General features: G+C 34.7%; 3 protein-coding genes and 1 pseudogene across 5 annotated transcripts; 2 read left to right on the forward strand and 2 right to left on the reverse strand.

Moving 5' to 3' along the window:
* Positions 1-375: 375 nt before the first annotated feature.
* Positions 376-3,354, forward strand: LOC122721550 (GDSL esterase/lipase At2g42990-like). Its single transcript, XM_043949492.1, has 3 exons — positions 376-813; positions 1,081-1,573; positions 2,958-3,354. The coding sequence occupies exons 1-3, from the start codon at positions 454-456 to the stop codon at positions 3,146-3,148; spliced, it is 1,044 nt and encodes a 347-aa protein (XP_043805427.1). The 5' UTR covers positions 376-453; the 3' UTR covers positions 3,149-3,354.
* A 3,302-nt stretch (positions 3,355-6,656) lies between these two features.
* On the forward strand, positions 6,657-7,381 carry LOC122721477 (GDSL esterase/lipase At2g04570-like). The gene is made up of 2 exons (XM_043949312.1): positions 6,657-6,773; positions 6,868-7,381. The coding sequence occupies exons 1-2, from the start codon at positions 6,657-6,659 to the stop codon at positions 7,363-7,365; spliced, it is 615 nt and encodes a 204-aa protein (XP_043805247.1). The 3' UTR covers positions 7,366-7,381.
* A 3,987-nt stretch (positions 7,382-11,368) lies between these two features.
* On the reverse strand, positions 11,369-12,108 carry LOC122721478 (annotated as a pseudogene).
* Positions 12,109-16,182: 4,074 nt separating this feature from the next.
* On the reverse strand, positions 16,183-26,690 carry LOC110629391 (protein argonaute 16). Of its 3 annotated transcripts, none has more exons than XM_043949193.1 (23): positions 26,446-26,689; positions 24,738-24,927; positions 24,420-24,625; positions 24,132-24,332; positions 23,909-24,045; positions 23,633-23,730; positions 23,462-23,559; positions 23,201-23,372; positions 22,993-23,109; positions 22,813-22,920; positions 22,610-22,672; positions 22,337-22,450; positions 22,062-22,227; positions 21,831-21,943; positions 21,607-21,744; positions 21,390-21,520; positions 20,024-20,089; positions 18,135-18,198; positions 17,591-17,702; positions 17,435-17,508; positions 17,020-17,114; positions 16,907-16,938; positions 16,183-16,823 (listed from the first exon to the last, which is right to left on the reverse strand). In XM_043949193.1, the coding sequence occupies exons 2-23, from the start codon at positions 24,888-24,890 to the stop codon at positions 16,648-16,650; spliced, it is 2,634 nt and encodes an 877-aa protein (XP_043805128.1). In that variant the 5' UTR covers positions 24,891-24,927; positions 26,446-26,689; the 3' UTR covers positions 16,183-16,647. The 3 variants fall into 3 exon arrangements, with proteins under 3 accessions (XP_043805128.1, XP_021632034.2, XP_043805129.1); XM_021776342.2 differs by having other exon boundaries at positions 24,702-24,927; XM_043949194.1 differs by lacking the exons at positions 17,435-17,508; positions 17,591-17,702 and having other exon boundaries at positions 24,702-24,927; positions 26,446-26,690.
* Positions 26,691-26,982: the final 292 nt, after the last annotated feature.

The following is a 26,982-nucleotide window of genomic DNA, read 5'->3' on the forward strand; positions in this document are numbered from 1 at the left end:
AGCCTTGATGACGAACAATAAGTATAGAGAGAGTATAGAAGGACGAGTCAAAAGCAAAATAAAAAATTGTAAGGTGGGTTCTGCCAGAAGATCGAGCATTGGTCCCACTAAAAAAGACTACAACGCCATTCGGATATGGATTCCCATAACACCAATTATGCAACGAGTTCTGAATAACACCAATTGGACAACGAGTTCTGAATAACTTTAATATCGCAATTTATTTCCTTTTAATATATATTTTATAAATTTTCCGAATTACCAACAAAGACTGTTGTATAGGTCCTGTTCTCTATAATTAAAACCCCACCGAACTTTTTCGGCATTTGTTACCATTTCTTGAATTTTCTTCTATTTATCTCAAAGTCCATTATTTTTCCAAATCCATCCCATTACCAAGGCTAGCTACCTAGCTTTCTCATTTCTTCATTAAGCACCACACAGTTCCCAGCTATGGCATACATGCATATGCTTCTTCTCTTGCTATCACTAATCCTTGCTGATGAAACCTCAGCCAAAGTCCCAGCAATCATAGTATTCGGAGATTCATCTGTTGATGCTGGAAACAACAACCTCATTTCCACTGTCCTCAAGAGCAACTTCGAGCCTTATGGCCGAGATTTCGAAGGTGGTCGCCCCACCGGACGCTTCTGCAATGGCCGAATCCCTCCTGACTTCATTTCTCAAGCTTTTGGACTCAAGCCAGCAATTCCTGCTTACTTAGATCCATCATTTACTATATCAGATTTTGCTACTGGTGTTTGCTTTGCTTCTGCTGGAACTGGCTACGACAATGACACTTCTAGAGTCCTTGTGAGTCTCTCAATCTTCATTCCCAGAAAAATAATGCATGAATTCTCATAGAAAATTTAGTAAACTTGTCCCGGCACAGTGTACCACAGCGGTAAATGCAATTTGCTGCATGCTGGGTGCTCGAGTTCGATCCTTAGAGATTTGTCCTGCGTGTGTGTGCTGGACAGTGGTCGGACGCTGTCTAAAGGAATGGTCGGCCAATACCAGGCAGATAATTTTTCGTTATATAAAAAAAAAAGGTTAACTTTTCTGGATTTGTGCTTGCAGAATGTGATACCCTTGTGGAAGGAGCTAGATTACTACAAAGATTACCAGAAAAAACTCAGAGACTATGTGGGAAGCAAGAAGGCAAAGGAGATAGTGAGTGAAGCATTGTATTTGATGAGCTTAGGAACAAATGATTTCCTGGAAAATTACTACACATTTCCAGGAAGAAGAGCTCAGTTCAGTGTCAAACAATATGAGGATTTTCTTATCACAATTGCTAGAGATTTCATTACAAAACTCTATAATCTTGGAGCTAGGAAGATCTCACTAACTGGGGTTCCTCCAATGGGGTGTCTGCCATTAGAGAGGACTACAAATTTCTTTGGATTGCATGATTGTTCAGAGGAATATAATCAAGTTGCTTTGGAATTCAATGGGAAGTTGGAGAGCTTGGTCTCACAGCTGAACATGGAGCTTTCTGGAATCAAGATGATCTTCACAAGAAGTGTTTATGACATTTTCTATGATATTATTAGAAGACCTTCTTCATATGGTAAGCTCTCCTCAATTAATGCTTAATTTTGTTTCTTCTTTTTTATTTTATTTTATCTATTTTTGCATATATATCCTTTCCTTTTCAATAATAAATAAACTAACTTTTAAATAGCTGAAAAAAAAGACATTTCATTGGAAGCAGTTAGAAGTTGCATTGCTCGATATTAAATAAGGATTTTTCTTACAATTAGTGGAATATTGGAGTTTTTAAGGTAAATTTGATATAATTTAAAATATTAAAATTTGATTCTGTATTTTATGTGATAATTCTGATAAATAGAATTAAAATCACATTGAAATTTAAGAAATTGAGTTACTTATTAAGTTTTATCTTAGTATATGAAATTAACAAAAATATATTTTTAAAAAAATGAATGTTTATTAATTATATAGTAAAACAATTGTTCATAAATTTATATTCCTTCATTAAAGATAATTCTTTTATTAATTTTTAATTATACTCATTTTAAATATTAAAATGTATTTTATTTAATGAGATGTTGTTTTGAAAATAAAATTAAATTAAATTTCTAATCATATAATAATTTTATGGTCCAAATTAATTTGTCAAACTATATACTAATTTTAAATGAGATTGAGGCAGAAAAGTTAACAAATGAATAACAATAAAAAAAATAAAATTTTATAAATATTTAGCTAAAATTTAATAATTTTTCTATTTAAAATGAAAGAATTTAATTTTTAATTTAAAATTTTCTTTAAAAAAAAAAAAACTATATATGATTGAGCGTAAATTGTGTTGGACAGGAAGGGGTCCAAGAGCTAATTAGGGCTAGGCTGTGACAGCTACATTCATTAAGACATACACCAACTTAACAAGTATTTTATGCTACCTGGGAAACCAATGCATGCAGATGTGTGTTGCATTTAAGGTTATCACATGGATTTATTTAAAAACTCTCAACATATTTCACAGAAAATAAATTAATGAGAAATTCTATAAAAAAATTGAGAGAAATATAAAAAATTATTTCATATAATTTTCTCTAATATTTATATAAAAATTTGTTTAAAATTAATTATAATATATTGGCTATTTACTTTAAAATCAAAGAGAGGTAGCTGGGACCCAATTAATTACTACAAAACAAAAAATAACAGAGATTTAATTACACTAGCATAAATGCTTTGCTGCGATTCCCAACTGCTATACACTATAAATAAATTGTTTAATTAATTGATTTTTTTTCTATAATTCTCTTATTTAGAATGAACCCAATTCCTTTTAACTTTAAAATAATTTATTTTTAAAAAAAATTAAATTTTTTATAATTTTGTAAAAAATTATTTAAATTAATTTTTTACAAAATGAATTATGTCGAATAAATGAATGAATGGAAATGGGTGTTGATGATTGGCAGGATTTGAGGTGACAGAAATGGCATGCTGTGCAACAGGAACATTTGAAATGAGTTACCTCTGCAATGAACATTCAATTTCATGCCCAGATGCCAATAAATATGTATTTTGGGATGCTTTCCATCCTACTCAGAAAGCAAATCAAATTATCTCTTCTCATCTCATCCCTACACTTCTTTCTGAGTTTCACTGAACTCCTACTACATCTACCTTTGTTAAATTTTGTATGCATTTAATTCCTAGTATAGCTAGACTTCATATACTCTTGTATCTATTTATCATCTTCTTTTTTTTTCTAAATCTTCTCGATCTAAAATAATATTGTAAGATTTCATGATCCAATAAATGCAAAACAATAACAAAGGAATTACACCTCTGAGCTAAAATATTAGCTACAATTATTAGATTAATTATATAATGATCTAAAAACTGAATCGCTACTAGCACTAAAGTCTCGTAGTAAATCTATTATACATGCAGATATATAATTGATATAATCTCAACATGATTTAAAAAATATACATAAAATATTTTTATAATATGAATCAAATTCAGTATGTGCATGTATATAACCGTTGATAACATATAAAGAATTATAAATTTATTTTAATTAAATAATAGATCCACTTAAAAATATATTAAAATATATTTTCATAGATTTCAGAAAAAAGAGAGATAGATAAAAATGAAAGACAGCTTTTTATTCTGACGAATTTTTTCTTCTTCGTTCTCCTCTCCATTTTGATTTTCTATGCATAACTTACTTGGCCATATTACTCTAGTTCATAAATCTAACTTGAACTTTGGAAAATTTCTACTGGGGGCATTCTCGGTAAATCCCTCACCATCTTTTTCTATTTTTCTCAGATTTCTTTATCAAATCGAGTATTGGGATACTTACATGACGGAGTAAGAGGAAAATAATCTATCAAGTGGCGCCGTCTATAGGAAACCAATGAGATTTTAGTGTCTCTAGAATCCTCAAACTCACCCATTGAGATTCACATGGAAATCTAAAAGATCATATCGAAGGGGATGACTCCTGGTTTGCTATAATCCAACCAAAAAGAATTTTATTCACTAAATCTTTAAAAGGCTCATATATGTAATTATTTTAAATCTGTGTTCTGGACATTTTGTTTTATAACTCCATATATATGCCTTTTTTTTACCCCTAATATCTAATTACAGCTTGCTATTAAAAATAAAACGGAAATAGAATATAAAAAAGAAAAAGAAAGAAAGACGTTCACAACATAGAGAAAAAAAAGAAGGGTGGTACACAAGTTGCTGGACTTACAAATATTTCAAGTACTTGTCCTTTCTCAATTTGAGTAGTTGAGGTCAGCATGGTCGAGTCTATGGGCCGAACTATCAAGAGGTCAGCAGAGTCTATTGGTCAGAGCATCGAGGGGTCGGTTGGTCGGCTAGTCGAAATAGCAAAACTGGAAAGAACTCGAGCTGCCAAAGATGCGTCGGCCTAATGAGGAAGTCGATGGTCTCGTCGAACTCCAACAGGCGAGGTCGGTGACATGCTGGAATTGACCACATGTCAATGCAGATAGGTGGACATGATGAAGCCAATACCACATGTCGGGAAATGAAGAAACCGCAATTTTCAAGAATTAAAGCAAACAGGAAATGATCAACCTTTGAGTGGGAAGGCTCCAGCAGGTCATCCTCAGCAAATTAGAGGAAGTCTGAATTGGTCATTCTCAGCAACTCAGAGGAAGTCTGAAATGGTCATCCTTATCGAATTAAAGAAAAGATTTCGATTAATTATACTTGACAGGTCGATAGAATAGAGGTTGGGCTGATCATCCTCAATAAATTAGAGAAAATCTGAGCCGATCATTCTCGGCAAATCAAAGGAAAGACTCCTACTAATTACTACTTAACAGGTCGGCAAAATAGAGTTGGAATTAAGAAAATAGTGCTATTAATGATGCAACAGTATGTCTACTTTTTATTATTAAACCTGAGATGGATTTAATACCTGCGCAAATTTTATAATACATAAATAATAAATTAAAATTATTTTAATTAATAAAAATTTTAATTTTAATATTTGAAAATTTTTAGTTTGTGAAAATTAAAGGAAACTAAGAGATTTTCAGATAGAGTGAGAAATAAGAAAGACAAATTAAAAATATATTTTAATTAGTTAAATTTACGTTTTGTAAGATTTGTTTAAATGTATGGTAGATTTTATATTTAATAATAAAGAAAGCTATATATCATGCAGCAATATATAAAATCACACTCTCTAATTTCAAATTTGAATAAAATTTATATGAATCTTTTAAATTTAGATTAAATTATTAAAATTAAAAATTTTAATAAAATCACATATATATGAAGATTTAATTTATTAATATTAATTTTTTTTATGTATGAGTCAAATAGAATTCATATTTAATAATAAAAAAAAGCTTCTTATGTCAAATCATCAAAAGCACAATTTTTATGCTTTAATTTTAAATTAAAATAAAATTTATATAAAAATCTTTCAATTTAAATTAAATTGTAAAAATTGAAACGTCTAGATAAAAATAAAATCACAAGAAATATTTGACTTTTTAAAATCAACCATTTTTTTAAGTACATATCTTACATTGAATAAAATTTATCATATTTTCTTTCTTAATATTTATATCCTATAAATAAAATTTATCATATAAATTTATTTTTCTTATTTAACGTAAATCGATTTAATATATATTTAAAATAGAAATTAACTAAATTAGAAATAGAAAAATAACAAACACAAAAGTACTAAAATAAACAAATTGATTAAAAGAGATATCTTACATCTATTTGCCAAAATAGGGTTTCAACTCAAAAATCTCTAGCTTTAATCAAAATAATCATTAATTACAAACAAAACAATAACAATTAACAAAGAAAATCATAACAAATTAACAAAAACTCAAAAGTAGAATTCACCACTCTTCCAGAATTGCACATTAAATGATAAAATACAGAAGAAAAATAGTAAGAAAATGCATAAAAATTGATGAAATTTTATAGAAATGAAGTTAAGATATATAAAGAACGTAGAAAAAAGATCATGCAGAAAGAGCAAAAGAAAAATTAAAATCACTTGCAAAAAATATAGATATTGAAAACAGAATAGAAGAAATTTAGAACTTTATATAAAATTAAAGAAATTCAAAATACAAAAAGTTATAAAAAAAAAATTCTTAAACTTGATTTTAAGTTCAAGAATGGTTCAAAAAGATTATGGATACCTTAATTTATACTTGATTAAAGTGACAGTATGTGTAGAACCATTTCAATCAGATACTAAATTTTGGAAAAACATATCTTAATGTTAATGGTGTTGCGTAACAATCGAAAGAACTAAAGATCATTTAGCACATTCTCTTCTCTGTGCCAACTTGTTATCAGCATACGAATTTGTAATGTGAGAGATCTAGAAGTAGGGAAGTAATCATAGCAGGAAGCAAAATTTTCTCATGAAACAGAAAATTGGAGATAGCATTCAATCCCAAATCCCACCACCTCCATTTCTGTTGGAAAGTTTTCCATGACTTTTTCGCTGCTTCACCATGAAAACGTCCCTTTCTTAGGTGGTTGCAACCACTTTGTGTTACCATTGTCTCACTCTCTCACTCTCCTTTCTAAAACCAATGGAAGAAATTATAAAGAAAATAAGCAATACCATTATCTCAGCAGTTATGGGGCTAAAACCAACAATACCAGCTTTCTTGGATCCTGCTTATAATATTTCAGACTTTGCTGTTAGTGTCACTTTTGCTTCTGCTGCAACTGGCTACGATAATGCCACTTCTGAAGTTCTAATATGCAACTTCATTAATTTTCCTTATAATTTTTATTCTGAATTGGTGTTTAGATTCTCTTCTAATGGTCGTTTAATTTGTGGTTTAGTCTGTGATACCATTGTGGAAGCAACTGGAATTCTACAAGGATTATCAGAGGAGATTGAGAGGATACCTTGGAGAAAGCAAAGCTAGCCAAACGATATCAGAAGCTCTGCACTTGATCAGCATAGGAACTAATGATTTTGTGGAGAATCATTACGCATTTCCAGGCAGATCAGCTGAGTACAGTATCACAGGATACCAGAATTTTCTTGCAGGAATTGCAGAAAATTTTCTCAGGAAACTTTATGGTCTAGGAGCTCAGAAAATTTCCTTTGGAGGGCTACCTCCAATGGAGTTTATGCCAATGGAGGGAACTGCAAATATTATGAGCGGATACGATTGTGTTGAAAGTTACAACAATGTGGCCATGGAATTCAATGGCAAGTTATACAATTTGGTGGCTAAGTTTAACAAGGAACTTGCTGAAATCAAACTCATCTTCTCCAACCCATATTATATTTTTTTGCATATCATCAGAAATCGCTCTTTATATGGTAGGTAATTAAAGTTCTTCTCCTTCTCTTCTGATATATTTTGTTTAATTTGTCACCTTGAAATCCTGAAGAAATTTGAAACTGACTTTCCGAATATAGTCAAGTAGTCAACCTTGTTGAAAAATTAAAAGGAGTTTTAATACCTCACTACAATAAAAACAGAAAGTTTCGAAGTTGACGGACCTGGATTCCGTCAATTAAAATTGATTCTCAGTGTGGATAGGGTAATTGAGTTTCGACATTACAAAAATTTAAAATTATTTAATTTTAAATGTCAAGGAAAAAAAAAGAATTGTTTAAAAGTGAAAAAAGAGAAGAATAAAGTTTCTATTGAAGAGATTGATTTTTAGAGAAAACTTAAAAGAAGAAAAATAATGTGTGATAAATCTTTTTCTCCTCCTACTCCATGACAGATCTGACTTTCTTCTTGGTCTATCATATGGGTCCATCAAATGGGTCTCTCAATATTCTATTTGATGAAAGGACCAGCAAAATAAGGAAAAACAGTCAGGGGTCTACCGGGGATGTCCCGGTGGAGACCCTCCGACTTTAAAGTCAGATTTTATGAATTAGAGTAGTATATTTAGGCAAGAGTTGCCGAGAGAAAATAAAAAATGGAGTCCACGAAGGAGAAGGAAGAAGAAGAGAGAGCGGATCCCTTTCCCTCTACTCGTGATGTATACCTCTCTGCCACAGTGCTAGCTGTCCTCTGTCACCCAGCTCCGTACGTACGGATGTTGTTAGGCACCTGCTCCCTGCGTAACGGCCATTTAATTCTTCCCAGTACGCGTGTAAGCAAGTCTGCGGGATATGTGGGTCGGACACCTCTTCTCATTGAACCCGGGCGCATGATTGACCCGGCCTCATATTGGACCCAGCCTACCCCGCGCCTCCGGATCGGGGCTTGAGAGGCTGGATCGATCTTGTTTAAGGAGGGCTCGATGGGCGTTGGCTATTGTTCTCCTCTTAGGCCCGGCCTCACTCAGGGCAAGGGAAGCCCGGCATTCATCAATTGCCCCTTTACCTCCTTGGCAGTTATTACATGAGTGGCGAGGGGGTAAATCCTTGAATTCTACGTATGACCGCATGGCCCGAGAACAGCTCCTGTCAAAAGCGTTTCTTCTTTGCCTTTTTATTTCTTTGTCTTTCTATTTTGATGTTTAAATGTGTGGCGATCTGGAGATGTGTATTTGATGATGAATGATATTTCACCTCGGCCTGTGCCTCATCATTATTTTCTACTCAAACTCTCTTCTGGCTTTGTCAATTTTACTTACTTGATGGACCAGGCCGGCTCTACTGAGACTTTGCTAGTCGAACTGACCCGGGCTAAGAGCTCGGAGTCCTGTTAAGCTTCTGACTTACGAGTTTTTCTTACTCCCATGAGGGCATTTCTGTTTTTGACTCATGATCTCGCCATTGTTGCGAGCTTGGATACATAATACCTAGAGAAATGTCTTATTTGTATGAGTGCCCCACTCTAAACAATTTTAAATTTTATTCTTATTACGAGCTTGGACACCTTGTCCCTCTTGAGATAACATTCTGGCTGTCAGTGCGGCTTGAGCTGTGTGCTCCACTGGGATAGAGAGCTCGGCCTTTTATCGTTTTTCTTTTTATGCGTTCCTGCATTTATGGGCCTTTTCATAGAGGGAGCTCGGTTCTCTGTTATCATTTCTTCTATGCTTAGTTTTATTCTACTTGAGTGTTTTCATGTTGCGAGTTCATCTGAGCTGGGAGCTCGGTTCTTGGCTTTTTGCTTAGGCTTTTATGCCTGTAGCCTGTGATGCTGCCTGTATCGCGAGCTCAGGAGTTCGGAATTTCACTTTCTTCACTTTGGTGCCCCGAGCTCTTTTGTGAAGTCGGACTTAATTCTTTATTTTCCTGTCGAGCCTTATACGGGCTATGTTTCAGTCTGACTGCTTGTTTGTTCGGCTTTAACTTTTCTTTTATAGGCTTATAGCCTTACCGGTCCAGATATGAGGCCCCTCCAAGCTTCTGGGGAGATCGACCCTGGATTGAAGAGGTCGGTCTTTCTGTTTTGGACTTGACCATACTGCGGTTCGATTCTTTTGTATCCTGATGAGTCAGGGCTTTCTACTGCCCCATTCGGTCGCTCAGAATGGTTTATTTGGCTTTTTACATTGCTCCTTTCTCCTCGATTCTTTATCTGAGCATTTGGCTCTCGTGTATGTATCGGTTAGTTGGGTTTTTTGCCCCCGAGTGTTTTATGGGTTGTCTGCCCTCGAGCGTTTTGCGGGCTCATTGCTGCCTGGATCTCTCTCTAGGCCAGCTGAGTTGGTTCAGTGCTAGTGGTCAATTCTCAAGATCGGTGCCTCTTATGATTGTCCCTGATTTTTTGTTTGGTTCTGTATTTTGGTATGTATTTTGCTTAGGATTTGCCTTGCCTTAATTCGGTCTGCCTATTGGATTTACCAGTACCGAGCTCATTTTTTTGAGATCGACATGGTGTTTTGGCGCTTTGGCACCATGAGCGTTTGCATCGGCCTTTAGCAGGTCGCATTGTTACACGATACAGGCGTTGGAGCGACTTAGTTTAATTTCGTTATATGCTGGTTACTTTGCGAGATCGAGATCTTATTAGCCTGTAATCCGAGCTCTTTCGAGAGGTCTGATTCAAATTCTTTTATTCCTATATCGAGGTCTTTTTAGGCTATGATCCGAGCTCTTTCGAGAGGTCGGATTCAAATTCTTTTATTTCTATTCCAGCACCCTCTTGAGGTCAGCATGGCACTTTGGCGCTTTTGGCTGTTGTGCGAGATCAAAGTCTCTTTTCCTTATGACTCGCGCTCCTTTGGGAGGTCGGAGTTTAGCTTTTTATTTATGGTCCCTGTGCCCCGATCTTTTATGTGAGGTCGGAACTATGTTCTTATGAGTTGTTTTTACGTGTTGCCATTGTATACCGTTGTTTGCTGTGAGCATGTGACACCGGAAGATCTTTGGGGATCCCGGTCTTTGTTGCTCCAGGAGATCTTGGGGATCTTCGCCGGCTGTTTTTTGCTCCGGGAGATCTTTGAGATCTTCGCCGACCGTTTTTGCTCCAGGAGATCTTACGGGATCCTGGCCGTTTTTACTCCATGAGATCTTACGGGATCCTGGCCATTTTTGCTCCATGAGATCTTATGGGATCCTGGCCGTTTTTGCTCCAGAAGATCTTACGGGATCCTGGCCGTTTTTGCTCCAGGAGAGCTTACGGGATCCTGGCCTTTTTGCTCCAGGAGATCTTACAGGATTCTGGTCGTTTTTACTCCAGGGGATCTTACGGGATCCTGGTTGTTTTTGCTCCAGGAGATCTTACGGGATCCTGGCCGTTTTTGCTCCAGGAGAGCTTACGGGATCCTGGCCGTTTTTGCTCCGGGAGATCTTTGAGATCCGCCGGTCTTGTACCTCCTTGAGGTTTTGCGCAAGATTCGGGCTCTGTGCCTGCCTGAGGTCTTTGAGCGAGATTCAGGATTTTTCTGCAAAATAAAAGCTTGTACAGAGCGCATATAACGAGGATGCTCGTCGTTAATTCAATAATATTCATCAATAAATAATATGTCGCACATGTCACTTGGTTTTATATTTTGGATGAACGTAAATATTAGCTCTAACTAACAATATTAACTCATGCAATTCAAAAGTTCAATAAATAATATTTGCATGCGTAAATTTCTCCAACAGCAATTATGCTAATGACACATGGCTAGTTATGTGTACCTTATTTCAATCATCAATCGGCATGATTATCCAAAATGTGGTGAGCAGCACTTTAGATGATAATCATGGTTGTGGATTTAAGGAAGGTTTATTACAGGAAATTCCACCCGTAACTCGGTCACCAATAACATTAAAAAAATGGCAACATTATTTATAAATACTATGTGCTGACAGGGAGAAACAGTGATCTTACCTTTAAAGAAGGACAGAGATGCGCTAGGAGATGTAACTGCAGCATTATGATCAGGTGTATTTCGTGACTTGTCAGTCACTGGGGATCCAGGATTAATCTTAAGGCTCTTGAAGCAGAGTTCCCTTTGTGCTGGTAGTGGCAAGCAGCTGCCCATCCTGCATGAGGGCAAAACAGGCAATTCTCGAATCATGTGCCATAATAAGCTTGGTCCGTTTCGACGCGTAACGCTCCACCCTAACCTGGCCCTTCTGCAACCTTGGACAAACCAACACCAATGAACCCGCCCCCTGCGACACTGCAAGAGCCCTTTGGGATTTGCAATCGTCTTAATCTGATGCAATAGCTTCAAATCCGCGAAATTATACACAAAAATCTTCTGCTCGAGGACCACAATAATTCTATCCCGTCTAAGCTTCACTGATCGAACCTCAGACCTGAATGAGAGCTCCCCGATGCAGCGGCTCTAATGGTCATCCCAGATCATAACCTTGTTAAGAGGATACTGAGGGTCGGACCCACCACCAACAAGGGCCAAAATATTACAACGAAAAAGCATCTCTACGACTCTGATCCCACCTCCGCCACGATCAAAGTCCCGGCGGAAGATCTCCCAGAACCTGTCTAGCTCTTGAGTGTCCGACCTATGGGCTTGACCATACAGATTCCTCGATGCTTCGATCAAGCATCCAGGTGCTAAAGCAGGTCTGTTCAATCAAAGGTTGAAGGATTGCCGACCTCGTAACCCAACCGACCTCGTCTTCAAGTTGAACGACATACAGAGTTTGAGCTCATCCACCTCGAGCAGCTCGAACGTTTGATCAGTTCTCATTGTCTCCATGTTGCTCTGATACTTGAGGGGCGCTACTCTGCAACCGAGTTGGATGGCCCTGAATCGTGTCTCATCCGACCTCATGCCTTATCCGACCTGAAATGTTAGTCCGACCTCGCCTATTTTTCATTTATTAATTTTCTCTCTAACTTGCTAACCTAGGATTTTACAGCCGGTCTGCCCCTCTCCCCTTGGCAATATACACACAGCCATCTCACAATTTTTTTTTTGTTTTGTTTTACAGAAAAGATTAAAATTTATACTCATAAACGAGTATTTCGATCTAAAATTTTGCTTCACCAAGTTTCAAAGAAAAATCAGCCGTGATAAAATCTAATAAGTATTAAAACAAACTATCTGAAATACTATCAAAATACATTTTTTTAACACAATAAATCTTTCTCTTCAACTGGGATATTCGCACAAACTTTCATACCTTATGTGGATCTCAATGGGTGGATCTGGAAACTTTAGAGAGAGTAAAATCCCTTTCGTTTCCCACAGACGGCGCCATTTGATAAATCTTTTTCTCCTCCTACTCCATGATAGATCTGACTTTCTTCTTGGTCCATCATATGGGTCCATCAAATGAGTCTCTCAATGTTCTATTTGATGAAAGGACCAGCAAAATAAGAAAAAACAGACAGGGGTCTACCGGGGATGTCCCGGTGGAGACCCTCTAACGTTCAAGTCAGATTTTATGAATTAGAGTAGTATATTTAGGCAAGAGTTGCCGAGAGAAAATAAAAAATGGAGTCCAGGAAGGAGAAGGAAGAAGAAGAGAGAGCGGATCCCTTTCTCTCTACCCGTGATGTATACCTCTCTGCCACAGTGCTAGCTGTCCTCTGTCACCCAGCTCCGTACGTACGGATGTTGTCAGGCACCTGCTCCATGCGTAACGGCCATTTAATTCTTCCTAGTACGCGTGTAAGCAAGTCTGCGGGATATGTGGGCCGGACACCTCTTCTCATTGAACCCGGGCGCATGATGGACCCGGCCTCATATTGGACCCAGCCTACCCCGCGCCTCCGGATCGGGGCTTGAGAGGCTGGATCGGTCTTGTTTAAGGAGGGCTCAATGGGCTTTGGCTATTGTTCTCCTCTTGGGCCCGGCCTCGCTCAGGGCAAGGGAAGCCCGACGTTCATCAATGTGATTGGGTGATAAAATAATTAATCAAATTAAAAAAATCATTTAATTGTCCATTGTTTTGGTTATATTCTTCAAACAAACAAATTACATATTACATATTTACGCTTAAATTAATTCACGTAGCGCTTAAATTAATTTTTAATTAATTAATAATTTCATCAAGTGTGTAGATTTAATTAATTAACTGTTTTAAGAAGAGAAGAATTCAGACTTCAGTAATAGTAAGCAAATTATTTAAATCAAATCAATTAATTTTTTAATATAAATGAATATGTTAATCGCTACTTGTATTGATACAATTAAATAATTACATATTTATCTAGATTAATTAGAAATATGTTGTCTTTGTAGGAGATTCAATAAGCCTCTTGAATTTCTAAGAAGATTCAATAAGTCTCTTGAATTTCTAAGAAGATAACATTGGAGGTGGTGTTGCTCAAAAACAGAAAAAAAAAAATTAAAAACAAAATTTAAGATGAACAAAAATTAAAAACAAAATCTCACAACTTAAAACTTGATTAACTTTCAACTTCAACTCAAAAAAAAAAAAAACATTTAGCCTCTAAAAGCTGTAACAAAATTGTAGAAAAATAAAAGAAAAGGGAGAAGAAGAATTCGGCCAAAGAGGAATCGAAAGGGACCGTAGAGATGATGAGAAGAAATATTTTTTACTTCTAAAGAAGCCTTTATATAGGCTTTTCTCAACCAAAAAGGTAATTATTCAGAATTTAAAAAGAAAAATAAAATAAATCTACTACTTTTATGATGACTCTTATCCTAATCCTGATTTAATTGTATTTACAGCAGATAAAATAGAAATCCTGCAATCTGTCCGTCGAGTTTGGATTTCAGCCTTGGACAAGTCCGGATGAAAATAGCTCCAAAACAGTCTCTTTTGGTTCCTTTTTATATTTTCTGCTCAAAATCTTTCCAAAAATAAAATTTAAGTAAAAAATCAATTATTTATATCAAAACATAGTAAAATCATGAAATTTAATATAAAAAAAGTGATGAGTTTTGCAATTTATCAAACTCTAATAACAGGTTCGATTTAGAACAGAAAATAGATATCTAAAATTGAAATTAGATATCCAAAAATTGAAAATAGATATCTAAATCCAGACAGAAACAATTCAGAAAAACAGAGTATCATGAATATGTATAAAAAATTAAGGCTTTTATAGAATATACAGTATCAAAACAAAGATGAGAATAGCTGAAACTTAAACTTAGCAAACATATCTCAAAACATGAAATTATCTTGACAAAAAAAAAAGAAAATGGAGAGATGAACAAATATCAAACTTCGTTGAAAACGGAAACTAAAAAATACAAATTTCTTTTTCTTCTTTTTTTTCATTTCTAACAATCATTTATAGAAAATCCTCTCTTCCTCTTCCAACTACAATACACCCTTTTTATAGGCAAAGGTAAATTTTACAAGGTCAACACATACTCATACCTAAAGATGGTTATGTTACTTGTCTTATACAAAAGCTTTTTTTAATTTCACTCAATAAAAAAGCTCATCAAAACAAACTTATTGTGACAAAATATCTCCACTGCCAACACTTCTCCTTGAAAATTTTGCTGTCAATTCTAGATTTTCTTATTAATTGCAGTAAAGAATTCACCACTCTTAAAAAAATATAGAAGAGAGTAGATATCTAAATATTGAAATTAGATATTTAAAATTGAAACTATATATCTAAGTGATAGAACTGAGAAAAAATATAACAATTTCAGCAGATTTTCACTACTTCTCAAATAACAAATCATTTAAAAAAAATAGCTAAGAGCCCATCAACAACAAAGTTGTAAATTTCATGGTCCCTTTAATAAATATTTCTGCAATTTATAAACATATTGATCCTTTTAAAAAATTTTCAGCCTTTTATGGACCATGTTGGTCCCTTCAAATAACTTTTAGTTTTTTATGGACTTGCTGGACCCTTCAAGAAAATTTTTTTTTCAATAGTTTAGAGGTCTGACACATCAGTTTGAAGATACGATGGTCTATCACAAATTTTAAATCTGTTTATAAACATAAAGGTCTTTTAAAAAATTTTGGATCCGATCAAGAGATAAAATAAAACAACCTTTCAAATTTTCTGAAACTTTAAAAGTAAATAAAAAATAAATCCTTCATAAATATAATATCATTGTAAAAATAATTTAATATTTATTTTTATCTACCGTCATTTATAAAATTATTTATATCATATTTAATAAAAATATTTTTTTTACTTACTTTTATAAAACAACAAATAATTTTTAAAAAAAAAAGTAAAAACTCAAAATCAAAGAACTATTTTTTATTTTGACAAAATAAAAAACAAAAATCGTTCTTCTTGATATCGTTGTACACAAACCTAAGTAAACCAAGAGTTATAGAGGAACTTGCTTTGAGCCAAGAGGATCATGTTCTTTGTGTCTGTTGATTGAAGTATTATCTAGAAAAGTATTTGCCTTTGAAAAATTAACACTCAATTTGGACTTAAAAATCGTCACAAACCATCAAAATAAGCAATTAACAAGTAACTGCAACGTTAGAGGTTGAACAGACCGAGTAGGTACGAGAATATTCAACACTGTTGAAAATGGAAAAAATATATAAAATATAAAATATTCAGCGTTTTCAAAATGACACTAAATTAAAATTAAAAAAAAAAAAGTTTGGATTATTTTGGTTAATTGGTTATTTTAATTAATAAGAATTTGTTTATGTATTCTGTATTGCCCCTACAAGAGGGAAATTTAAATCCACCCCGTCCAAAGAGGATAGTGCTTTTCAAATCCTTTCACAGGGATAAGAGGGAAGGAAAAAAAGAACCGCATATCTGCTGAATGTGCATTAAGAGTAACAACTCGAGGATACATTTAACAGCAAGTACCAAAATAAAAGCTTTAAATTTGGAATCAAATGACAATTCCTTTGTATAAAAATTCAATTGATTCCATTTCATAATATAAGGCCCAATTAAGGTTGGACACAAAGTTCAGGAGCTACATAAGCTAAAGAAATTTAATTTCATATATGGGCACAAAGCCAGATCTGATACGAGGTACTGAAATAGAATATACAAACATGTAATATCATATTTTCTAATTATAAACCTATGTTAAATAGAAACTTCTCTTCCTCAAATTCTCTTTCACTGGTTTACAAAATGAAGGGGCAAACTCCAGTCCTCTCTTAACCTTCTCCATCTACTGAAATGATAAGGATAAGGTTTCTAGGCAAAATTGATCTCTCATCTTGTTGATATAATAATATTAGCTATAGAAAATGCGTCCGATAATACCATCAGAAGGCACTCAACTCCAAATAAAAACTGTAGCAGTAGCACTACACAAAATTAGCAAAATCACTATTCACGAAGAATTGTCAGCAGCACCTCAGCAGAAGAACATTGAACATGCGACATTCTTGTGCAACCTAGGCAGCTCAGGAACTGGTACAGGTCCAGCAGATGTCATGCTTCCCTGTCCTGATGAAGTTTCGGACAAATCCTCAAACTTCATAAACTGCCCCATCTGCTGTGCAGCAAGGTGAGCGTAACATACAGGAGCCACTGTAGGAAATACAAGAAAAACAATGTTAAGGTAGTTCACAAGAATTTCCTCCCTGAAATACTGATTAATGCAGTAAATTTACCAATTGAAATAGCAGTAGTGCTCCTTTGGTACCTGAAAAATAAAAGAAATTGTGGGTTTAAAGGTTGTACATCTGAAGATAGATAAAAAGCACCTGGGGCTTGAAAAACTTACACATAAGATAGAGAATGGATAAGACTTTGCAAGTCATCAGGAGAGAAACCAATCTCATCAAGCAACACATGATAGTGTGCAGGCCTTGAAGTTCCCTGTCAAAAAAAAAGGATGAAAAAATACAATACTTGGAGGCTTCATTCATAAATAAGAAACTACTGGTATACTCTTAAGGAAATAATGCATTGCTTAGATCACTTGAAGTTTCCAAATTGGAAGAGCAAAATAGAAATACAACCTGCATATGGCTAAAAAAAATTAGCCTACACGATACCAATTAATGGTTTCATTTGCCTATCATGGCACTCATATCTAAATAAAAACTACACAATTGATGACATAAAATCTTCCAATGCTCTTATTACTTGACATTAACCGGGGTGTGTCATGTGTATGAGAGAAAAAGACAACTTACGATCATCCCTGCATGAGCACACATGTAGAAATCATAGTTTCTAGGATGCACAATCTTTGTATCCACAACTGTCCCTGAAGGGGATTGGGAGGAGAAGTAAACACAGGTTGCATCATGTAAAACATAAAAATGAAATAGAATCATTAACCGACTGACCAGGAGGAACATTTTCAGGGCCACTAGCTTGAAATAACTTTGTGTGATGATTCTTCTGAGCAACAATTACTGTGAACTTGGGAACATCAACCTCACCAAGATGCTGATAGGCCTATAAAACCAGTTTACTGGCTTAAAAATAACATATGGAATATATATGAAATAAATTTTATCCTTTTATGAGCAGAACTTAGGGCATCCAACTAATGCCCTCAAAATCTTAAGCAAATGGCAAAAATCAGGGCCACAGTTTTATGCCTTCAAGGTGTGATTCTTGTGAAGTCTAATGCATATAATGAGCTTTAACAATGAAATTGTGACTCCTACTTCAATGAGAAAATCCACTTCTCAAAAGAAGACTACAGTATACATACAACATTTCAACACATGGGACACTGTGACTGACTGACAGGTGAAACACTGATTGCTGAACCACTAACGGTTGTTGGATTAGCAAGGATGAACTTCAAATAATTTGAAATATAGAGCACTCAGAAAAAGTTATCATATTATTGGAAATTAAAAATTAAATAGGTAGCTGAACCTTTATCATTTGCTCAACTTCAATGTTTAGAACTTGATTAAATTGTGACTCGCTCACTCCATCCCTGAAAAATAGAAAAAAAGAAAAAAGAAAAGGTTAATCAAAACAACCCAACATTTGACTACAAATATATAAAAACCCAAAAGCATATTAATGACCTCTCTTAAGTTTAACAGCATAAATTTTGTCGTTGATGCAACAGATTCAAAAATACCAGAGATAGTTTTTGACAAACAATACCATTGCTTAAAATTCAAAAGTTGTCTAGAATAATGCAAATAGTTGAGTGTATTTAAACTTGCCAATTCAATCGTAACAGTCGGAAGAAAAGAAATACAAGCATGCTGTTACCACTCAATTACGGTGCATATAAGTGCCACATCAAAAGGCATATCAATAGTGTTCTCTTCAATAGGAAGATGTGATGCATAGTTGTGAAAGGCTCAAGGCGCACCAAGGCTCAAAGGGGGATTAGAGCCTAGGCGCAAGGCGCAATTCTGCACCCGATCAACTCAAGGCCCAAAAAAATAAAATCAAGTACCAAACATCAAATGCAATATAATCTTTACTTATTTACTACTTTTCACAATCACAAGTCACATATCACGTTATCACAATCCACAATTCACAATCATAATAAACTCTAGATTATTGTTTGCTAACTATATTCACAAATCACAATTTACTTGATAATTAACATGATAATAATATAAATAGATAATTAACATAAAGTTTAAAAAAAAAAATCAACAATAACAGCAACAGTAGGCTGGTTGGCAATGGCAGAGCAGCATGCCAGCACTATGACAGCCATGAGAAGAGAAAGAGTAAAAGAGAAAGAGAAGGAAGAAAAAGAGAAAAAATAAAGAAAGGAGAATGATAAACTATAAAAAAAAGGATTTTATGTTGAGAATTAATTGAAGAGATGAAATATAGGTATATTGAAGTCTTGAAGGTTTATTTTTTCTTCCTCTTCTTCCTCTCTTTCTCTTCTCTTCCTTTTCCTTCCTCTTTTTTTTTTCTCCTCTTTTTCCTTCTCTCTCCTGCGGCTGCTGCTAGCTGCTGAAGTTATTGTCCTAAAATTAAAAATCTAGGGCAAATTTTGGAGCTCTCTTACATAGGACACCTGGAAGGGCACAGGCACGCCTCGCCTGTGCCTTGTGCCTGAGGGCGCCTCAGGCACAGTGCCCGCCTGGTGCGCCTTGTGCCTGAGGGCGCCTCAGGCACAGCGCCTGCCTGGTGCACCTTGTGCCTGAGGCACGCCTTTCATAACACTGATGTGATGTCACCACAGTGAACACAAAAAACCTTCACCTCATTGTTAAATAACTCGTATACAACCAATAATGTAAGGTTTGACCCTTATTTTTATCAGATCCTATAAGAGAATTTTGAATGAAATGCACCAATTCTTTTTAAAGGCTTAAATACTGAATTTTGGTCTAGAATATGACCAACTGTATTAAGAAAAAATTTTTAGGAAACAAACATTGAAAGCTAATGTAGTTACATATGAACAGTCAAAATATGCTTTAAATGAAACAATGACTACTACCAGAGATAATTCCAAGTTCCATCCCAAACATGCCCATCATGATCTTCTGTCTCCTGATAAACTCTTTGTAACGTATTCATGTTCACAGCAAACATTACAGAGTTCACAATTACTTGATGTTATCTGAAATCAAATTATCTAGCACCTAGAGACCACTCAGACTCCTAATAATTCTATATTCTGAAATGCCACAACCAAGCCCTTATCTCATTGTTATGGAAAATAAGCAAATTGGAATTGAAGTTTTATGAAAATTTTTAGCTATTCAGAATATTTCCCTAAAGTAAGAAAATTTACTATCCAAAGAGAATTAGAATCAACGATGCCGTGATACCTGAACACAATAATCTGTTTCGGTTTGCGCCCATTGCTCGTACAAAAGAATTCCACTAGCAACTCCCTGTAACAATGAGCAATATCATGTCTCAGCTGAATAATAGAATAACTAAACTAAAAATATTCAAAAGTAAAACTTCATAATTTTATAACATTACATTGGAAAATTTGCAAATTTTTAGTTTCAATGTTTCTTGCTTATGGGATATTTAAGAGCCCATATTATACATATATATATACACACACACACACACACATATATATGGGTGTACCAGATAAAAAACATAGAGGGGGTAAGCACAAAGCAAAAAACATAGCTAGGTGGAAAAAAGTGGTATCCCAAATGCAAGGCAGCATAGAGACATGCACATTACGAGTAAAAATACTGGTAAAAAATTGTCATATAGAATAAGAAGAACGAAGGGATCAGAGGTTGGATGTTATAACTCTTGTACCAAATTGATGAAAAAAAAAGAAATCAAGACAAACAAATTGACAAGATTCAAAAGAGAAACAAATGAGAAACTAATTATCAAAATCTTTATCTGATCTCGATAATAATCGAGGTAATAAAATCTATTAAAATAGCAGACAACAAATGTACCTATAGCAAAATAACCAATCATATTACTACAAGGGTATGAATCCTTGAACAAGAAACCTATTAAGAATCGAACAATCACACAATCAAAGAGTAAATACAAAAAGTAAATAACATACAAATTTAATATAGTCCACCAATTTGGCTACGTCCATAACAATTAGAGTTTTCTTACTTATATGTGAGTTTTCAAACTACACTAGGAGAATATTATATACTTATATATCCAGGAAAAATACAAAATTACAACATAGTTCTCAAAAAATTTGCCTCATATATAATTAGGCTTCATATCTCAACAAAACCTCTCTAATCAACTATTACCAAAGAATCCTAAATACCAAAAGTAGGAAAAAGCAATAATATGCTTAAAAATAAAATTCCTAAATAATAAGACACTAAACTTCCTAATTCTACAGTATAATCGTAAGTTTGATCCTCTTCCAAAACTGCATTAATGTGTGAAGTTGCAAGAAAAGGAGATCAGTTATGCATATACCAGAAAAATTATCTTTACTGTTATTTCTCAAAATAGGAAGGGAAAAAGAAAATTACTCACACTACGTCTTTTGATAGACTCAAGATATAAATGAGATTTCAAAGATTCAGAATTTACAAATGAATCAACAAACACTGAGGTTATTATCCCAGAAATAATTAATTAGTCATGATAAATTCCATTACGATCTAATGCAGAGATTAGACTTGCATATATTTGCAAACCCATTACAAATAGTAATATATAGGTCATTCACTAGAATACCTCATGATGCCATCATCACTCCCATTAGCTGAAGGCTTGAATAAAGCATCAATCATCTCCACCTTGGGAGATTGCGATCTCACAGAAGCTCTATACCTTGAAATCAGTGGCCAATAAAGAGACCCAACAACCTGAAAGTTTCAGTACATATAAATAGAATGTTGATCATGGCATAAACTAATTCATGAAAATTTTAATTTTTAAAGATAAACATTACTGCAGCTATTGATGGGATGTCAGATCGACCGGGAGAGCCATGAGACACATCCATGCCCAAAATCATTGTAGGAGTATCCTTTATGAGTGGGATATGTCTGGAATCCTCAATTGCCAACAAAGAATTTATTCCTCCAAGCTATAATACAAGATGACCACGATGTGATATCAATGCCTCTAAAAAAAAAAATACAAATTCTTTAAGCTTCAATTTTTCAGGTATACCTTAGAATTGATCTTGAGCAGTACATTGGTGAGATATTGATCATTAACCTTAAATGGAGAAATGCATTGTGTAACAATGCCAAAATCACTTAGACATTTCTTCTTCCATGGTCCTGGGAATTGCAATAAAATTTATGTTTGTCAATCAAGTAATTCAAAAGAGCTGTCTCAGGCAACAGTGAGGGGAGAGGAAGACAGAGAGTTGGACCTAAGAATGAGATAAATCTATACCATAAATATCAGAGTTTTTCCTCTCTGGCAAGACGCACAAAATAAATTTGGGTTCCCATGGAAGCTTTGGTATCATCTGTTCAAACATTTTTTCTACTCTAGAAACTGGACTGCCTCTTCTAGATTGTGGGTCCTCCTCAATTAAGGTATATGGACGCTCAATTTGCTTCATGTATGCATGGAACAAATATATGAGTAGAAAGAGATCTTACTAAATTATAGTTTTCAAAATAACAGTGTAACCCAGGTGATATAGAACATAAGGTGCAACATACAATGCCTTTTCTCCTTCCACAACCAATAAGATCACGAGAGATTTGGCTAGTATCACAGCGAGCCGAAAAGTTTACCACAGCCCAGCGCTCAATGCTATGGGTTTTCCAAAGTGTCTGTAATAGGAGAAAACTCAGATAACTTTACACAAGAGAGGCAATAAGTGATATATTAAATTTGCTAGCTTTAGCCAAGAGAGGACAAAGGAAAATCACTGTTCCGAAGAGACAGCAATTGATAAATAATTTATAGCCAGACTATATATCAGACAGCACCTTGTTATTGAAGTTCCACCGTCCATTGCGCGGGAAACAGTCCTCGCTATTTCCTACCTTCAACTGAAAATAACACAGATGTATTCATTTTATCAATTAAAATGCAGCGCACACATTTATCCACCTAAACCCTCCAACTCACTGATCTTTATGGAAGCAAAGGTTCCACCGAAGATAAAGAAAAGGGTGCCATAAGCATTTACCTTTGGAGTCTCAAGCACACGACCATCAACCTGCATCAATTGTTTTTCTATAGAAACACCACATGCAGAAAGAACAGTATCATCATCATAACGGTAGTTTTTCAAAGCCTGCCAGGTCACACAAATGATAAGATTATTCAAGGCCAAAAACAAAGAGCATACAGGTTTAGGAAAACTAACATCAGTCACAGTTCGCATTCTATCCAGAGGCTTTTGTCTGGATTTTTCAACCAAAGATGCTCTTTGTGTTGAAGATAGGGATTTTGTATAGCGTTGGAGTGAAACAAGTGAACAAAGCTGCAATATAGTTAAAAACCCAAGGAAGTAAGACAAGTTTGAGCAAAACAAAATAACAAAAGGAAATGTTAAATAAGAGAATTTAACAGACCTCTATTGGCAGATAATTTGGTCGTTTTGGTTTGCCAACATCAAGGCAAGGCAGGTATGCAGAGAAGGTGAGTTCTATGCCACAGTGTCTAGTGAAATAATCGTACACAGTTATCTCCACAATCTGTGGCTCACCATTTGCATTGTCACCATTTTTCATTCTCATCGGAAAACTAGGAAAAAAGACAAAAGTTAGAGTCTCTCCAAGGGACATGGAGAGTGGCAACTTAAAGATGGAAAAGGCACAGAACAAAGCACATACTATTGCTGATTGCATGGCTTCTCACTCAAGCCTATAATTTTGTATTCCATGTTTCGGTGCCTAGGCTTAACCCTCAAATTTTTCAACATTTTTTTGGCCTGTAAATTAAAGAGATGAATTTTCAACGCAAAATATGGTCAATTTTGAGGATCCAGTTTAGCAACTTCTTACCTTTACCCAGTCAATATAGCGTGGTTCCCGTACATTCTGATTAGCTATCAGAAAATCAATAACTGGTCCAGGGGTTAGGACCATTGTTGTAGACACATCTGCAACACAAACAAAAAAAGGCTGTGACATCATTGAAGAAGTAACAAAAAATAAGAAATTACAACTACAGCACACAGTTCCATTCAACTTAATCCATGTCTTGATCCCCCCCCCCAAAAAAAAAATAAAAGAGCATTGTGGAAATGTGGACAGGAAGAAGAGAGAGAGAGAGAATACCCATATTAAGGGACAAGCCACCCTGGGTTGTGCGAAAACTGGAATGGAATCCCCTAACTCCCGTTGCACCCCCTCCAACATCAGTGAAGTTCCTCATATCATCATGAAAGAATGATTGTCTTACCAAAAGGCACCCCCTATATCATCATTCAAGCAATTCAGATAAAAAAGGAGTCAACAAATGTATTTAGAGAAAGAGAATGAGAAAGAGCAACTGTAGCACCTGTTAGCTGCTTGCTGCCTCAAGATAATATCCAGCACTCTTAAAGCATCTTGAGTACTATTATCTGCCTCAACTCCTTTGAGAGCAAGCACAATGGACTTCAAAGGGATTTTGGCAGCATAGCTTATCTCTACTTTAAAAGTTTTTGAGTGAAAAGCACGCTTTGACCTCTTAGCAGTTGCAGCAGGGCTTCCATTTTCACTATCATGCAAGGTTTATACAACATAAGTTACAAACATAAAATATTCTAGTGACCAAATCATATATATGAACGGAAAAAGCATATACCGTTTGGCAAATGATTCCTCAAGTACCACAGTGAACTCAAATTTGTTCTGTGGCAGAGGCCCCACTGTATAGAGGCTTTTCTCACCATCATAAGCAAACCTTTTACCAGCAAGTTCAGATGAGTATGTTTGGCATAGCCTATCAACTAGCTTTCGCCCAATTCCCTTACCTTCAACAGCTTTCTTATCTTCTGAAGTAATGGAAACCTGCAAATTATATAGCATGTTAAACAAGAACATGGCTAAATACCACTATACCAGAGAGCTTAAATGCTAAACATACACTATATTGGTAAAATACAGCATCTGGAACACTGACAGAAACTCTAAAGTGGTTGGCAAGCAAAGGTATGCGACGCCCACTAGACCCAAATCCACGTCTGTTAATGATCGAATGTCTAGGAACTGCCAGCTCTGCCTTCACATTGGCTGGCATTGGAAGTGGAGGGGATCCACCAGCTTCTTTCTCCATCTTTCAATTAAACCAGGAACTTAAATGCCTTACACCTCTAATGAAACAGAAAACAATGATCTTCTAAGTGAGAGAGTTATGTATAATGGGACTTGGCGTAAGTATTATCTTAAATTGTGAAATGATTGAACCCAGGAAGTTTCACAAGTCACTGGTCACAAAGACAGAAAGCAGGTGATAGAAAATTATGCTCATTTTACTAATTAACAGGAAAGCTATCCCCTACGAATAAAGTAAGAAAGATGCAAGATTCACACTACAACATAAAAAACATGTTAAATAAGGTTATAGAGACTATCATTCTACAAATGGCAGCGGAGCGGATAGCATAAGAAATTGGGCACTCATTAACACTTGTCATCCTTCAATCAAGAAGGATATGTACACACAAGATAACAAGGACACTTACCAATACAAGGTCACAAAAAATGAATTTAAAAAAAAGGAAAAAAATTCTAGCGATTAAAATAATGTGATTTTCATTGAGAAAGAAAAGGGAAAAAAAACAACAACAACAAAAAACAAGAAAACCAAATCCATGTGATTTGAAGCTGTTAGTTTGCTTGTGAGAAGTTATTCAACACACAACTGTTTTATGTGTAACCATTAGATATTAATCATTTATCAAGACCTACATGAAATCCACTATGATCTATGGATGTAATAATGGAACAGTTGTATATATAATGATTAGACATTAATCATACTGAGACCCAAATAATATAAACAATGATTAATGGCGATAATAAATACACTGGTTGTATGGTAAAATTTCTCCACACTCACACCCAAAATAAACAACGAGAACAACACATACAAACACCTGTGGAGAGCGGGGTAATAAAAACAATGATTGAAAAATGGAACCAACATATATAAATAGAGAATCTCATAAGCTTCTAACACATAAAAAAGTGAAATTGGTATAACAAATAAATAAATAAAACAGACTCGTACAATCCAATGAGATAATAACAAAAGATAAAGCACATCGCAGAAGTTGTATATGTACTGTATAAATCTCCCAAACACAAAAAGCTACAAAAATAAAAAAATAAAAATAAAATAAAAATAAAAATAAAAAAACACACACACACACATATTAGCAAGTAAGGAGAGCTTTCAAACCCCAAAAAATAAAAGCAAATCATGGGCTAAGGCAAGGAAATAGATAATAACAATCCAAAAAGAAAAAAGAAAAAACAATAATAAAAAAATGGAATAATACAGATTTGAAAAGCAAATACACAATCACCAGCAGAGTAAAAGCCAATGGAAGTTAGTAGTTAACAATCTTACTGGAGAAATAGAAACCAAATATTAAAGCAAAGATATTTCCATAATCAAAGCAATAGAGATCAATGCAGCAAAAAAAGACAAAATTAACAAGCTAGAAACCACTAAAGCACCCTCATTGAAGCAAAATCTAAGCAAAAACAACATCGAATGAGGGTCAAAAGGAAGTTCCAAAGCTGCAAAACAGGCTTCAGAGAAGCAAACAAAATAACAAATAATCGAGCGAACTAAGCAGAAAAAAGGAGCAGAAAAATCATACCAAAGAGAGCTGTATTTAGGGTTTTGAGAAGAAGAATCAAAGCAGAGAGAAAACAATTGCTGTTTCTTTTGGCCTTCCCTGCTCAGCAGGAGAGTGAAAGAACATGGAGGGAAACACGAAAGGAGAGAGCCTCTATTCACGCACAAATTATTAATTTTCTGGTATTTATATTTCTCTCTGCAGTAGGAGTAATTTTGGTATACTTTCCTAAGCAAATAGGTCTGACTTCCTTTCCTTGATTCCTAACCGTTCATCTCTATTTGATAGATGATTCACATCATATAGAACATTGTTTCTGCTTTGATTCTTTCAGTGGGTGGGCTATGTTCTATGTAAACACAATTACTGGATTAATGCATCAGCCAATAATTATTGCTCAGTATTTTAAATGAAAATTGCTTTGAAAAATGTTTTAATCTACAATATTAATTCATTAAAGATATTAATAAAAAGTATGAATGAATAGAATAAAATATTTTTATAAATTTATATAAAGTAAATATTAAAAGACATTTTGCTACTATTATAATTCTATTG

This window comes from Manihot esculenta, chromosome 13, assembly GCF_001659605.2.
Source record: "Manihot esculenta cultivar AM560-2 chromosome 13, M.esculenta_v8, whole genome shotgun sequence".
Lineage (NCBI taxonomy): Eukaryota > Viridiplantae > Streptophyta > Magnoliopsida > Malpighiales > Euphorbiaceae > Manihot > Manihot esculenta.

What these genes read in the sequence shown, in the direction of transcription:
- LOC122721477 (XM_043949312.1), top strand. Translation starts at nt 6,657, where the DNA reads ATGGGGCTAAAACCAACAATACCAGCTTTCTTGGATCCTGCTTATAAT. An exon ending in ACGATAATGCCACTTCTGAA is followed by an intron (nt 6,774 to 6,867) that starts GTTCTAATATGC and finishes TTTGTGGTTTAG; the next exon opens with TCTGTGATACCATTGTGGAA.
- LOC110629391 (XM_021776342.2), bottom strand. Translation starts at nt 24,890, where the DNA reads ATGGAGAAAGAAGCTGGTGGATCCCCTCCACTTCCAATGCCAGCCAAT. An exon ending in AGGCAGCAAGCAGCTAACAG is followed by an intron (nt 24,046 to 24,131) that starts GTGCTACAGTTG and finishes ATGATGATATAG; the next exon opens with GGGGTGCCTTTTGGTAAGAC. An exon ending in AGTGATGATGGCATCATGAG is followed by an intron (nt 20,090 to 21,389) that starts GTATTCTAGTGA and finishes TCATTGTTACAG; the next exon opens with GGAGTTGCTAGTGGAATTCT.
- LOC122721550 (XM_043949492.1), top strand. Translation starts at nt 454, where the DNA reads ATGGCATACATGCATATGCTTCTTCTCTTGCTATCACTAATCCTTGCT. An exon ending in ATGACACTTCTAGAGTCCTT is followed by an intron (nt 814 to 1,080) that starts GTGAGTCTCTCA and finishes TTGTGCTTGCAG; the next exon opens with AATGTGATACCCTTGTGGAA. An exon ending in TAGAAGACCTTCTTCATATG is followed by an intron (nt 1,574 to 2,957) that starts GTAAGCTCTCCT and finishes GATGATTGGCAG; the next exon opens with GATTTGAGGTGACAGAAATG.